This window comes from Lagopus muta, unplaced genomic scaffold (genome assembly GCF_023343835.1).
Source record: "Lagopus muta isolate bLagMut1 unplaced genomic scaffold, bLagMut1 primary scaffold_120, whole genome shotgun sequence".
Classification (NCBI taxonomy): Eukaryota; Metazoa; Chordata; class Aves; order Galliformes; family Phasianidae; genus Lagopus; species Lagopus muta.
Genome location: NW_026040186.1, coordinates 47,426 through 62,523, shown reverse-complemented (window position 1 = coordinate 62,523; position 15,098 = coordinate 47,426). Strand labels below are relative to the sequence as shown.

The 15,098-nt window shown below is 59.0% G+C and overlaps 1 protein-coding gene and 1 long non-coding RNA gene across 2 annotated transcripts in view; both read right to left on the bottom strand.

Annotated features, from left to right (window-relative positions):
- Nucleotides 1-1,754: 1,754 nt before the first annotated feature.
- Nucleotides 1,755-15,098, bottom strand: part of LOC125687615 (translational activator of cytochrome c oxidase 1) — a 24,755-nt gene continuing 11,411 nt past the window's right edge. Inside the window, exons 3-6 of the mRNA XM_048932837.1 lie at nucleotides 11,287-11,393; nucleotides 8,745-8,869; nucleotides 5,181-5,355; nucleotides 1,755-2,012 (exon numbers count right to left, since the gene is read on the bottom strand). Of these exons, the coding sequence (XP_048788794.1) occupies nucleotides 1,755-2,012; nucleotides 5,181-5,355; nucleotides 8,745-8,869; nucleotides 11,287-11,393 (665 nt within the window). The remainder of the gene's footprint in view (nucleotides 2,013-5,180; nucleotides 5,356-8,744; nucleotides 8,870-11,286; nucleotides 11,394-15,098) is intronic.
- On the bottom strand, nucleotides 9,805-11,269 carry LOC125687618 (uncharacterized). The gene is made up of 3 exons (XR_007374247.1): nucleotides 11,234-11,269; nucleotides 10,159-10,212; nucleotides 9,805-10,052 (listed from the first exon to the last, which is right to left on the bottom strand). It is a non-coding gene; the product is annotated as an uncharacterized LOC125687618 (long non-coding RNA).

Genomic DNA, 15,098 nt, shown 5'->3' with positions numbered 1-15,098 from the left:
TGGCCATAAAACCCCACATCTGCCCCCACTTGTGGGGCAGGATTCGCACTTATGGGGCAGAGACCCTCCCCCCCCCCACTGGGTCCCAGCCCCCCACTTATGGGGCTCAGACCCCCACTTATGGGGCAGAAGCCCCCCCTTCTGGTACCCAACCCCCCACTTATGGGTCTGAGCCCCCTCCCCACTTATGGGTCCCAGCCCCCCACTTATGGGGCTCAGACTCCCACTTATGGGGCAGAGGCCCCCCCCTTCTGGTACCCAACCCCCCACTTATGGGTCTGAGCCCCCTTCCCCCCACTTATGGGTCCCTGACCCCCACTTATGGGGCAGAGGCCTCCCCTGTCTGGTACCCAACCCCCCACTTATGGGTCTGAGACCCCCCTCACTTATGGGTCCCGGCCCCCCACTTATGGGTCCCAGCCCCCCACTTATGGGGCTCAGACCCCCACTTATGGGGCAGAGGCCCCCCCCGTCTGGTACCCAACCCCCCACTTATGGGTCCCAGCCCCACACTTATGGAGTCAATCCACACTTAGGCCACTGAAATCCACTTTAATGTAGAGCAGACCCCCCCCACTTATGGGGCAGAGGCCCCCACTTATAGGGCGGGATTCACACTTATGGGGCAGAGGCCCCCACTTATAGGGCGGGATTCACACTTATGGGGCACAGACCCCCACTTCTGAATCCTGGCCCCCACTCCTGGTTCCTAGCGACTCACTTAGGGGGCAGAGAACCTCACTTCCGGTTCCCAGCTCCCTGCTATGGGTCTGAGAGCCCCCACTTCCGGTTCCCACCCCCACTTCCGGTTCCCAGCTCCCCACTATGGGTCTGAGAGCCCCCACTTCCGGTTCCCACCCCCACTTCCGGTTTCCAGTTCTCCACTTATGGGTCTGAGAGCCCCCAGCCTCCGGTTCCCAACCCCCACTTCCGGTCCCCAGCCACCCACTTCCGGTTCCCTGCCCCCACTCCCGGTTCCCATCCACCCACTTAGAGGGCAGAGAACCCCGACTTTTGATTCCCACACCCCACTTCCGGTCCAAAGCTCCCCACTTCCGTTCCCTAGCACTCACTTCCTGTTCTCTACCCCAACTTCCGGTCCCCAGCCACCGACTTCCGGCTCCCAACCCCTACTCTCGGTTCCCAGTCACGCACATAGGAGCCAGAGAACCCCCCCATTTCCGCTTCTCACGCCCCACTTCCCGTTCCCACACCCCACATCCGGTTCCCACACCCCACTTCCGGCCCATAGCCCCCCCACTTCCGATCCCCGGCACTCACTTCCGGTACTCTACCCCCCACTTCCGTTCCCCAGCACTCACTTCCGGTACTCTACCCCCACTTCCGCTCCCCAGCCACCCCCTTCCCATTCCCACCCCCACTCCCGGTTCCCACACCCCCACTTCCCGTCCCTAGCCCCGCACTTCCGGCCCATAGCCCCCCCCTTCCCCAGCACTCACTTCCGGTACTCTACCCCCCCTTCCCGTTCCCACCCCCCTACTCCCGGTTCCCTCACCCCACTTCCTGTCCATAGCCCCCCCACTTCCGGTCCCCAGCCACCCCCTTCCCATTCCCACCCCCCACTTCCGGTTCCCACCCCCCACTTCCTGTCCATAGCCCCCCCACTTCCGTTCCCCAGCACTCACTTCCGGTACTCTCCCCCCCCCTTCCCGTTCCCACCCCCACTCCCGGTTCCCACACCCCCACTTCCCGTCCCTAGCCCCTCCCTTCCGGCCCCAAGCCCCGCCCCCCCGTCACACCTCCCTCCCCCCCCCTTCCGCTTCCGCCCCCCCCTCCTCCCCTCCTTCAGGTTCCCGGATGTTGTGGATGACCTCGATGACCCCGGCGCAGCGCCGCAGTTCCCGGATGAGGCGCTCCGCCCGCTCCCGCTGTTCCGCCCGCAGCGCCACCTGGCGGCGGGGGAACCAACGGACGCCGGAGGACAGAAGGCGGAGCCCCTCCTGCTGCAGCCGCTGCCCCACCGAGCTCAGATCCGACGGCCGGCACAGGAACTGAGGGGGGAAGGGGGGGATTATGGGATGGCGGGGGCCTGTAGGGGCACTTATGGGGCGGATGGGGGGGGCAGAGGGAGACTTATGGGGCACTTATGGGGCAGATGTGGGGGGCAGAGGGGGATTTATGGGGCACTTATGGGGCACTTATGGGGCTCATAGGGGCACTTATGGGGCAGATGTGGGGGTCAGAGGGGGACTTATGGGGCACTTATGGGGCACTTATGGGGCTTATAGGGCACTTATGGGGCAGATGTGGGGGTCAGAGGGGGACTTATGGGGCACTTATGGGGCTCATAAGGGCACTTATGGGGCACTTATGGGGCGGATGTGGGGGTCAGAAGGGGACTTATGGGGTGGAGGCATTCTGTAGGGGCACTTATGGGGCAGATGTGGGGGTCAGAGGAGGACTTATGGGGCACTTATGGGGGACTTATGGGGCAGATGTGGGGGTCAGAGGGGGACTTATGGGGTGGGGGTCCTGTAGGGGCACTTATGGGGCAGATGTGGGGGTCAGAGGAGGACTTATGGGGCACTTATGGGGCGGATGTGGGGGTCAGACGGGGACTTATGGGGCACTTATGGGGGGCTTATGGGGCTTATAGGGCACTTATGGGGCACTTATGGGGCTCATAGGGGCACTTATGGGGCACTTATGGGGCGGATGTGGGGGGCAGAGGGGGACTTATGGGGCACTTATGGGGCACTTATGGGGCGGATGTGGGGGGCAGAGGGGGACTTATGGGGCACTTATGGGGCACTTATAGGGCTTATAGGGCACTTATGGGGCGGATGTGGGGGTCAGAGGGGGACTTATGGGGTGGGGGGGTCCTGTAGGGGCACTTATGGGGCTCATAGGGGCACTTATGGGGCACTTATGGGGCACTTATGGGGCTCATAGGGGCACTTATGGGGCACTTATGGGGCAGATGTGGGGGTCAGAGGAGGACTTATGGGGTGGGGGGTCCTGTAGGGGCACTTATGGGGCAATGGGGTTCTGTAGGATCGCTTATGGGGCCATAGGATCCTATAGGGTCACTTATGGGGGCAATGGGGTTCTGTAGGGTCACTTATGGGATCAGTGGAGTCCTATAGGGTCACTTATGGGGCAGTGGGGTTCTGTAGGGTCACTTATGGGACCAGTGGGTTTCTATAGGGTCACTTATGGGGCAATGGGGTTCCTATAGGGTCACATATGGGGCAGCAGGGTCCTATAGGGTCCCTTATGGGGCAATGGGGTTCTATAGGGTCACCTATGGGGCAGCGGGGTCCTATAGGGTCACCTATGGGGCAGTGGGGTTCTGTAGGGTCACTTATGGGACCAGTGGGTTTCTATAGGGTCACTTATGGGGCAGTGGGGTTCCTATAGGGACACTTATGGGGCAATGGGGTTCTATAGGGTCACTTATGGGGGCAGTGGGGTCCTATAGGGTCACTTATGGGGCAATGGGGTTCTATAGGGTCACATATGGGGCAGCAGGGTCCTATAGGGTCACTTATGGGGCAATGGGGTTCTATAGGGGCATTTATGGGGCAATGGGGTTCTATAGGGTCACATATGGGGCTGTGGGGTCCTATAGGGTCACATATGGGGCAGTGGGGTTCTATAGGGTCACTTATGGGGGCAGTGGGGTCCTATAGGGTCACCTATGGGGCAATGGGGTTCTATAGGGTCACTTATGGGGCAGCAGGGCCCTATAGGGTCACTTATGGGTCCTATAGGGTCCTATAGGGTCCTTATAGGGTCACTTATGGGTCCTATAGGGTCCTTATAGGGTCACTTATGGGTCCTATAGGGTCCTATAGGGTCACTTATGGGGCAGCGGGATTCTATAGGGTCACTTATGGGGCAATGGGGTTCTATAGGGTCACTTATGGGGCAATGGGGTCCTATAGGGTCCCTTATGGGGCAATGGGGTTCTATAGGGACACTTATGGGGCAATGGGGTTCTATAGGGTCACCTATGGGTCAGTGGGGTTCTATAGGGTCACTTATGGGGCCATAGGATCCTATAGGGTCACTTATGGGGCAGCGGGATCCTATAGGGACACTTATGGGGCAATGGGGTTCTATAGGGGCATTTATGGGGTGAGGGGGGTCTGTAGGGTCACTTATGGGATCAGTGGGGTCCTATAGGGACACTTATGGGGCAATGGGGTCCTATAGGGTCACTTATGGGTCCTATAGGGTTCTATAGGGTCACTTATGGGTCCTATGGGGTCCTATAGGGTCACTTATGGGATCAGTGGGTTTCTATAGGGTCACTTATGGGGCAGCAGAGTCCTATAGGGTCACTTATGGGTCCTATAGGGTCCTATAGGGTCACTTATGGGTCCTATAGGGTCCTATAGGGTCACTTATGGGTCCTATATGGTCACTTATGGGTCCTATAGGGTTCTATAGGGTCACTTATGGGTCCCATAGGGTCGCTATAGGGTCACTTATGGGTCCTATAGGATCCTTATAGGGTCACTTATGGGTCCTATAGGGTCCTATAGGGTCATTTATGGGTCCTATAGGATCCTATAGGGACACTTATGGGGCAATGGGGTCCTATAGGGTCACTTATGGGTCCTATAGGGTCCTATAGGGTCCCTTATGGGGGCAATGGGGTTCTATAGGGTCACTTATGGGGCCATAGGATCCTATAGGGTCACTTATGGGTCCCATAGGGTCCTATAGGGTCCTATAGGGTCACTTATGGGTCCTATAGGGTCCTATAGGGTCACTTATGGGTCCTATGGGGTCCTTATAGGGTCACTTATGGGTCCTATAGGGTCCTTATAGGGTCACTTATGGGTCCTATAGGGTCCCTACAGGGTCACTTATGGGTTCTATAGGGTCACTTATGGGTCCTATAGGGTCCTTATAGGGTCACTTATGGGTCCTATAGGGTTCTATAGGGTCACTTATGGGGCCATGGGGTCCTATAGGGTCACTTATGGGGCAGCAGAGTCCTATAGGGTCACTTATGGGTCCTATAGGGTCACTTATGGGTCCCATGGGGTCCTATAGGGTCACTTATGGGTCCTATAGAAACACTTATGGGGCAATGGGGTCCTATAGGGCCACTTATGGGGCAGCAGAGTCCTATAGGGTCACTTATGGGTCCTATGGGGTCCTATAGGGTCACTTATGGGTCCCATAGGGTCACTTATGGGTCCGACCTGCAGCTCCTGGCCCCCATCGCCGCCGTTTCCCTTCGCCCCCATCCTGACGTCTTCAGCCCCAGCTGCGATGGCGACTTGGAGGGCGGCTTCCAAATCTATGGGGCGGGAGGCGGCGGCGCGGATCAAAGCCCGCTGCTGGAGGGCGGCGCCAGGCAGAGACAAAGGGGAGGCCCTAAAGGGGGGAGAAAACATGGGGGGCGCTATGGGGCGCTATGGGGCGCTATGGGGATCTATGGGGATCTATGGGGTCTCTATGGGGATCTATGGGGCTCTATGGGGCGCTATGGGTCCCTATGACTCCCTATGGTCCCTATGGGTCTCTATGGGTCTCTATGGGGTTCTATGGGGCTCTATGGGGCGCTATGGGGATCTATGGGGCGCTATGGGGCGCTATGGGGTCTATGGGGATCTATGGGGATCTATGGAGATCTGTGGGGATCTGTGGGGTTCTATGGGTCTCTATGGGGGTTCTATGGGGATCTATGGGGGTTCTATGGGGCTCTATGGGGCGCAGCTCGGATCAAACCCCGCTGCTGGAGGGCGGCGCCAGGCAGAGACAAAGGGGAGGCCCTGAAAGGGGGGAGAAAACATTGGGGGCGCTATGGGGCGCTATGGGGCGCTATGGGGATCTATGGGGATCTATGGGGTCTCTATGGGGATCTATGGGGCTCTATGGGGCTCTATGGCTCCCTATGGGTCTCTATGGGTCCCTATGGGGTCCCTATGGGTCTCAATGAGTCTCTATGTGTCCCTATGGGTCCCTATGGGTCTCTATGGGTCCCTATGGGTCCCTATGGGTCCCTATGTCTCCCTATGTCTCCCTATGGGTCCCTATGGGTCCCTATGGGTCTCTATGGGTCTCTATGGGTCCCTATGACTCCCTATGGGTCCCTATGGGTCTCTATGGGTCCCTATGGGTCCCTATGGCTCTCTATGGGTCCCTATGACTCCCTATGGGTCCCTATGGGTCTCTATGGGTCCCTATGGGTCCCTATGGGTCTCTATGGGTCTCTATGGGGCGCTATGGGGCTCTATGGGGTTCTATGGGGCTCTATGGGGCTCTATGGGGCTCTGTGGGGTCTATGGGGATCTATGGGGTTCTATGGGGCGCTATGGGGTTCTATGGGGCTCTATGGGGTCTATGGGGCTCTATGAGGCGCTATGGGGATCTATGAGTCTCTATGGGTCTCTATGGGGTCCCTATGGGTCTCTATGGGGATCTATGGGTCTCTATGGGGATCTATGGGGTCTCTATGGAGTCTCTATGGGTCGCTATGGAGCTCGATGGGGCTCTATGGGTCTATGGGGCTCTATGGGGTTCTATGGGGATCTATGGGGATCCATGGGGCTCTATGGGGCGCTATGGGGCTCTATGGGGCTCTATGGGGCTCTATGGGGCTCTATGGGGCGCTATGGGGGTTCTATGGGGATCTATGGGGATCTATGGGGATGTATGGGGATCTATGGGGCTCTATGGGGCTCTATGGGGCGCTATGGGGATCTATGGGGCTCTGTGGGGTTCTATGGGGCTCTATGGGGCGCTATGGGGATCTATGGGGCTCTGTGGGGTTCTATGGGGCTCTATGGGGCGCTATGGGGATCTATGGGGCTCTGTGGGGTTCTATGGGGCTCTATGCGGATCTATGACTCCCTATGGTCCCTATGGGTCCCTATGGGTCCTCTATGGGGCTCTATGGGGCGCTATGGGGTCTATGGGGATCTATGGGGATCTGTGGGGATCTGTGGGGTTCTATGGGTCTCTATGGGGCTCTATGGGGCTCTGTGGGGTCTCTATGGGTCCCTATGGCTCCCTGTGTGTCCCTATGGGTCCCTATGGGTCTCTATGGGTCCCTATGGGTCTCTATGGGTCTCTATGGGTCCTATGGGTCTCTATGGGTCTCTATGGGTCCCTATGGGTCTCTATGGGTCCCTATGGGTCCCTATGTGTCCCTATGGGTCCCTATGGGGTCCCTATGGGTCCCTATGGCTCCCTATGGGTCCCTATGGGTCTCTATGGGTCTCTATGGGTCCCTATGGGGTCCCTATGGCTCCCTATGGGTCCTATGGGTCCCTATGGGTCTCTATGGGGCGCAGCTCGGATCAAACCCCGCTGCTGCAGGGCGGCGCCAGGCAGAGACAAAGGGGAGGCCCTGAAAGGGGGGAGAAAACATTGGGGGCGCTATGGGGCGCTATGGGATCTATGGGGCTCTATGGGGTTCTATGGGGCTCTATGGGTCTCTATGGGGCTCTATGGGGCGCTATGGGGATCTATGGGGCTCTATGGGGCTCTATGGGGATCTATGGGGATCTATGGGGATCTATGGGGCGCTATGGGGATCTATGGGGCTCTATGGGGCTCTATGGGGCTCTATGGGGCGCTATGGGGCTCTATGGGGTTCTATGGGGCTCTATGGGTCTCTATGGGGGCTCTATGGGGCTCTATGGGGCGCTATGGGGATCTATGGGGCTCTATGGGGCTCTATGGGGATCTATGGGGATCTATGGGGATCTATGGGGTCTATGGGGTCTATGGGGCTCTATGGGGCTCTATGGGGCGCTATGGGGATCTATGGGGCTCTATGGGGCTCTATGGGGCTCTATGGGGTTCTGTGGGGATCTATGGGGCGCTATGGGGCTCTATGGGGATCTATGGGGTCTCTATGGGGATCTATGGGGCTCTATGGGGATCTATGGGGCTCTGTGGGGATCTATGGGGCTCTATGGGGCTCTATGGGGATCTATGGGGCGCTATGGGGATCTATGGGGATCTATGGGGCTCTATGGGGCGCTATGGGGCTCTGTGGGGTCTCTATGGGGATCTATGAAGCGCTATGGGGCTCTATGGGCTCTATGGGGCTCTATGGGGCTCTGTGGGGTTCTATGGGGCTCTATGCGGATCTATGGGTCCCTATGACTCCCTATGGTCCCTATGGGTCCCTATGGGTCTCTATGGGTCCTCTATGGGGTTCTATGGGGCTCTATGGGGCGCTATGGGGCTCTATGGGGTCTCTATGGGGCTCTTTAGGGATCTATGGGGCTCTGTGGGGCTCTGAGGGCTTCTATGGGGCGCTATGGGGCTCTATGGGGTTCTATGGGGCTCTATGGGGATCTATGGGGCGCTATGGGGTTCTATGGGGATCTATGGGGATCTATGGGGCGCTATGGGGCGCTATGGGGTTCTATGGGGTCTATGGGGCTCTATGGGGTTCTATGGGGCTCTATGGGTCCCTGTGGGGCTCTATGGGGTTCTATGGGGCTCTATGGGGCGCTATGGGGTCTATGGGGCTCTGTGGGGTCTCTATGGGTCTCTATGGGGTCTCTAGGGGGCTCTTTAGGGCTCTATGGGGTTCTATGGGCACTATGGGGCGCTATGGGGCTCTATGGGGCTCTATGGGGCTCTGTGGGGTTCTATGGGGCTGTATGCGGATCTATGGGTCCCTATGACTCCCTATGGTCCCTATGGGTCCCTATGGGTCTCTATGGGTCCCTATGGGTCCCTATGGGTCACTATGGGTCCCTATGGCTCCCTATGTGTCCCTATGCCCCCCCCCCCCCCCCTACCCTTCCCTTCCCAGCAGCCCCTTCAGGCTCCCATCGTCGCCCTTCGTCCCGTCGCTGATGATGATGATGGTGGAGCCGCCCGGACCCCGAACCGCCTGCAGCCGCTGCGACCCCAAAGCTTTGTCCTATGGGGAGAGGGGGGGGGGCGCCCCATAAGTTGGGGGGCTCGGCTGCCCCATAGATTTCCCCTATAGAGGATCTATGGGGTTATGGGGCTGCCCCATAAGTTGGGAGGCTCACGCTGCCCCATAGATTTCCCTTATATGAGATGTATGGGGTTATGGGGCTGCCCCATAGATTTCCCCTATAGGGGATCTGTGGGGTTATGGGGCTGCCCCATAAGTTGGGGGGCTCAGCTGCCCCATAGATTTCCCCTATAGGGGGATCTGTGGGGTTATGGGGCAGCCCCATAAGTTGGGGGGCTCGGCTGCCCCATAGATTTCTCCTATAGGGGGATCTGTGGGGTTATGGGGCTGCCCCATAAGTTGGGGGGCTTGAGTGGCTCTATAGGGGGAATCTATGGGGCTGCCCCATAAGTTGTGGGGCTCACACACAACTCTATAGGGGGGAATCTATGGGGCAGCCCCATAAGTAGTGGGGCTCACATGCAACCCTACAGTGGGAATCTATGGGGCTGCCCCATAAGTTGTGGGGCTCACACACAACCCTATAGGGGGAATCTATGGGGCAGCCCCATAAGTTGTGGGGCTCACATGCAACCCTTCAGTGGGAATCTATGGGGCAGCCCCATAAGTAGTGGGGCGCACATGCAACCCTATAGGGGGAATCTATGGGGCTGCCCCATAAGTTGTGGGGCTTGAGCAGCTCTATAGGGGGAATCTATGGGGGCTGCCCCATAAGTTATGGGGCTCACATGCAACCCTATAGGGGGAATCTATGGGGCAGCCCCAGAAGTTGTGGGGCTCAAATGCAACTCAATAGGGGAAATCTATGGGGCAGCCCCATAAGTTGTGGGGCTTGAGCAGCTCTATAGGGGGAATCTATGGGGCAGCCCCATAAATTATGGGGCTCACATGCAACCCTATAGGGGGAATCTATGGGGCAGCCCCAGAAGTTGTGGGGCTCAAATGCAACTCAATAGGGGAAATCTATGGGGCAGCCCCATAAGTTGTGGGGCTTGAGCAGCTCTATAGGGGGAATCTATGGGGCAGCCCCATAAGTTGTGGGGCTCACATGCAACCCTATAGGGGAAATCTATGGGGCTGCCCCATAAGTTATGGGGCTTGAGCAGCTCTATAGGGGGAATCTATGGGGCAGCCCCATAAGTTGTGGGGCTCACATGCAACCCTATAGGGGAAATCTATGGGGCTGCCCCATAAGTTATGGGGCTTGAGCAGCTCTATAGGGGGAATCTATGGGGCAGCCCCATAAGTTGTGGGGCTCACACACAGACCTATAGGGGGAATCTATGGGGCTGCCCCATAAGTTGTGGGGCTCACATGCAACCCTATAGAGCAAATCTATGGGGCAGCCCCATAAGTTGTGGGGCTTGAGCAGCTCTATAGGGGGAATCTATGGGGCTGCCCCATAAGTTATGGGGCGCACATGCAACCCTATAGGGGGGAATCTATGGGGCAGCCCCATAAGTTGTGGGGCTCACATGCAACCCTACAGGGGGAATCTATGGGGCAGCCCCATAAGTTGTGGGGCTCACCCATGGCCCTATAGGGGAAATCTATGGGGCTGCCCCATAAGTTGTGGGGCTTGGGCAGCTCTATAGGGGAAATCTATGGGGCTGCCCCCTAAGTTGTGGGGCTCACACGCAACCCTATAGGGGGGAATCTATGGGGCAGCCCCATAAGTTGTGGGGCTCACACGTGGCTCTATAGGGGAAATCTATGGGGCTGCCCCATAAGTAGCGGGGCTCACACGCAACCCTATAGGGGGAATCTATGGGGCTGCCCCATAAGTTGTGGGGCTCACATGCAACCCTATAGAGCAAATCTATGGGGCAGCCCCATAAGTTGTGGGGCTCACATGCAACCCTATAGGGGGGAATCTATGGGGCAGCCCCCTAAGTTGTGGGGCTTGAGCAGCTCTATAGGGGGAATCTATGGGGCTGCCCCATAAGTTGTGGGGCTCACATGCAACCCTATTGGGGGAATCTATGGGGCTGCCCCATAAGCTGTGGGGCTTGAGCAGCTCTATAGGGGGGAATCTATGGGGCTGCCCCATAAGTTGTGGGGCTCACACGCAACCCTATAGGGGGAATCTATGGGGCAGCCCCCTAAGTTGTGGGGCTCACATGCAACCCTATAGGTGGGAATCTATGGGGCTGCCCCCTAAGTAGTGGGGCTCACACGCAACCCTATAGGGGGAATCTATGGGGCTGCCCCATAAGTTGTGGGGGCTTGAGCAGCTCTATAGGGGGAATCTATGGGGGCTGCCCCCTAAGTTGTGGTGCTTGAGCAGCTCTATAGGGGAAATCTATGGGGCTGCCCCATAAGTTGTGGGGCTCACACACAGACCTATAGGGGGAATCTATGGGGCTGCCCCCTAAGTTGTGGGGCTGGGCTCTCACCGCAGAGGCGATGGCGGCCATGATGGAGGCCTTGGGGACGTTGTTGGCCCTGCATTGAGCCACAGCCTGAGCCAGGGCCGCGTTCAGCGCCGGGTCCGGACCCCCAGCTGTGGGGCAGAGGGGGAGGTGGGTTATGGGGTGGATCTGTGGGGTGGGGGAGGCTATGGGGTGGATCTCTGGGGGGGGGTCTATGGGGTGGGGGGGGGCTATGGGGTGGGGGGATGTGGGGTGGATCTATGGGGTGGGGGGGGCTATGGGGTGGATCTGTGGGGTGGGGGGGGTTATGGGGTGGGGGGATGTGGGGTGGATCTATGGGGTGGGGGTGTCTATGGGGTGGATCTATGGGGGGTTTATGGGGTGGATCTGTGGGGTGGGGGATCTATGGGGTGGGGGGGGCTATGGGGCGGATCTGTGGGGTGGGGGTGTCTATGGGGTGAGGGGGTTGTGGGGCAGATCTGTGGGGTGGGGGGATCTATGGGGTGGGGGGGGGGTTATGGGGTGGGGGGATGTGGGGTGGATCTATGGGGTGGATCTGTGGGGTGGGGGGTCTATGGGGTGGGGGGGGCTATGGGTGAATCTATTGGGTGGGGGGACCTATGGGGTGGATCTGTGGGGTGGGGGATCTATGGGGTGGGGGGGGTCTATGGGGGCGGATCTGTGGGGTGGGGGGGGTCTATGGGGAGGGGGGGGTTATGGGGTGGGGGATCTATGGGGTGGATCTGTGGGGTGGGGGATCTATGGGGTGGGGGGGGTCTATGGGGTGGGGGGATGTATGGGGAGGGGGGGTTATGGGCAGATCTGTGGGGTGGGGGGTTGTGGGGTGGATCTGTGGGGTGGGGGGATCTATGGGGTGGGGTGGGGGTTTATAGGGTGGATCTATGGGGTGGATCTGTGGGGTGGGGGGATCTATGGGGTGGGGGAACTGAGGGGTGGGGGGGGTCTATGGGGTGGATCTGTGGGGTGGGGGGGTCTATGGGGGTGGGGGGGTTATGGGTCAGGAGATCTATGGGGTGGGGGGGCTTATGGGGCAGATCTGTGGGGTGGGGGGTCTATGGGGGTGGGGGGGGCTATGGGGTGGGGGCATCTGTGGGGTGGGGGGATCTATGGGGTGAGGGATCTATGGGGTGGGGGGGGCTATGGGGTGGATCTGTGGGGTGGGGGATCTATGGGGAGGGGGGGGTTATGGGGTGGGGGGATCTATGGGGTGGATCTGTGGGGTGGGGGATCTATGGGGTGGGGGGGGGTCTATGGGGTGGGGGGATGTATGGGGAGGGGGGGTTATGGGGCAGATCTGTGGGGTGGGGGGGTTGTGGGGTGGATCTGTGGGGTGGGGGGATGTATGGGGTGGGGTGGGGGTTTATAGGGTGGATCTATGGGGGTGGGGGGTTGTGGGGCAGATCTGTGGGGTGGGGGGGTCTATGGGGTGAATCTATGGGGGGGGGGTCTATGGGGTGGATCTGTGGGGTGGGGGATCTATGGGGTGGGGGGGGTTATGGGGTGGGGGATGTGGGGTGGATCTATGGGGTGGGGGGTCTATGGGGTGGGGGGATCTATGGGGTGGGGGGGGGTTATGGGGTGGGGGATGTGGGGTGGATCTATGGGGTGGGGGTGTCTATGGGGTGGATCTGTGGGGTGGGGGAATCTATGGGGTGGGGGGGGGTCTATGGGGTGGGGGGAGGTTATGGGATGGGGGAAGTGTGGGGTGGGGAGGATCTATGGGGGTGGGGGGGGCTGTGGCGTGGGGGGTTGTATGGGGTGGGGGGTTGTGGGGCGGATCTATGGGGTGGGGGTGTCTATGGGGTGGATCTGTGGGGTGGGGGGATCTATGGGGTGGGGGGGTCTATGGGGTGGATCTGTGGGGGGGGGTCTATGGGGGTGGGGGGGGGTTATGGGGTGGGGGGCTGTGGGGTGGATCTGTGGGGTGGGGGATCTATGGGGTGGATCTATGGGGTTGGGGGTCTATGGGGTGGATCTGTGGGGTGGGGGATCTATGGGGTGGGGGGGGTTATGGGGTGGGGGGGTCTGTGGGGTGGGGGATCTATGGGGCGGATCTATGGGGTGGGGGGATCTATGGGGTGGGGGGGGGGTCTATGGGGTGGGGGGCCGTGGGGCGGATCTGTGGGGCGGAGGGGATGATGGGGAGGGGGGGATGTGTGGGGTGGATCTGTGGGGTGGGAGAGGATATGGGGTGGGGGGAAATATGGGGGGGATCTGGGGGGCACAGAGCAGGCAATGGGGCGCTATGGGGCGCTATGGGGCGCTATGGGGCGCTATGCGTCACTATGGGCTCTATGGGTCTCAATGTGTCCCCATGGGTCCCTGTGGGGCTTTATGGGTCTCTATAGGATCCCTATGGATCCCTTTGTGTCCTATGGGTCTCTATGTGTCTCTATGGGTCCCTATGGTCACTATGTGTCCCCATGTGTCCCTATGGGTCTCTATGGATCCCTTTGTGTCCCCTATGGGTCTGTATGACTCCCTATGGGTCTCTATGGGTCCCTATGGGTCTCTATGGGTCCCTATGGGTCTCTATGTCTCCCTATGGGTCTCTATGGGTCTCTATGGGTCCCTATGCCTCCCTATGTCTCCCTATGTCTCCCTATGTCTCCCTGTGGGTCCCTATGTCTCTCTATGTGTCTCTATGACTCCCTATGGGTCCCCATGTGTCCCTATGCATCCCTATGTCTCCCTATGGGTCTCTATGGGTCTCTACGTGTCCCTATGGGTCTCTATGACTCCCTATGGGTCCCCATGTGTCCCTATGCATCCCTATGTGTCCCTATGTCTCCCTATGGGTCCCTATGTCTCCCTATGGGTCCCTATGTCTCCCTATGTGTCCCTATGTCTCCCTATGGGTCCCTATGGGTCCCTATGTGTCCCTATAGCCCCTATAGGTCCCCACTCACCGGCGGCAGCAGCCCTGACCCTGGCACTCAGGCGCTGGATGAGCTGTGGGTCCTATGGGTCCCCATGTCTCCCTATGCATCCCTATGGGTCTCTATGGGTCCCTATGGGTCCCATGGATCCCTATGCTCCTCACGTGTCCCCATGCATCCCTATGGATCCTCTTGTGTCCCCTTTGGTCCCTATGGGTCCCTATGTGCCCCTATGGGTTCCCTATGTGTCCCTATGGATCCCTTTGTTTCCCTATGGGACTCTATGGGTCCCTATGGGTCCCTATGGGTCCCTATGCTCCCCACGTGTCCCCATGCATCCCTATGGGTCCCCTTGTGTCCCTATGGTGTCCATGTGTCCCTATGTGTCCCCATGTGTCCCTATTGGCCCTATGTGTCCTATGGTCCCTATGTCTCCCTATGGGTCCCTATGTCTCCCTATGGGGTCCCTATGGTTCCTATGGTCCCTATGTGTCCCTATGGGTCCCTATGTGTCCCTATGAGTCCCCTTGTGTCCCTATGGGTCCCTATGGTCCCTATGGGTCCCCATGGGTCCCTATGTGTCCCCATGGGTCCCCATGTATCCCTATGGGTCTCTATGGATCCCTTTGTGTCCCTATGTCTCCTATGGGTCCCTATGGGTCCCTATGGTCTCTATGGGTCTCTATGGGTCTCCATGTGTCCCCACTCACCAGCAGCAGCAGCCCTGACCCTGGCACTCAGGCGCTGGATGAGCTGTGGGGTCCTATGGGTCCCTATGGGTCTCTATGTGTCCCTTGGTGTCCCTATGGGTCTCTATGGGTCCCTATGTGTCCCTATGTCTCCCTATGGGTCTCTATGGGTCCCTATGTGTCCCTATGGTCTCTATGTCTCCCTATGTGTCCCCTATGGGTCTCTATGGGTCCCTATGCATCCCTA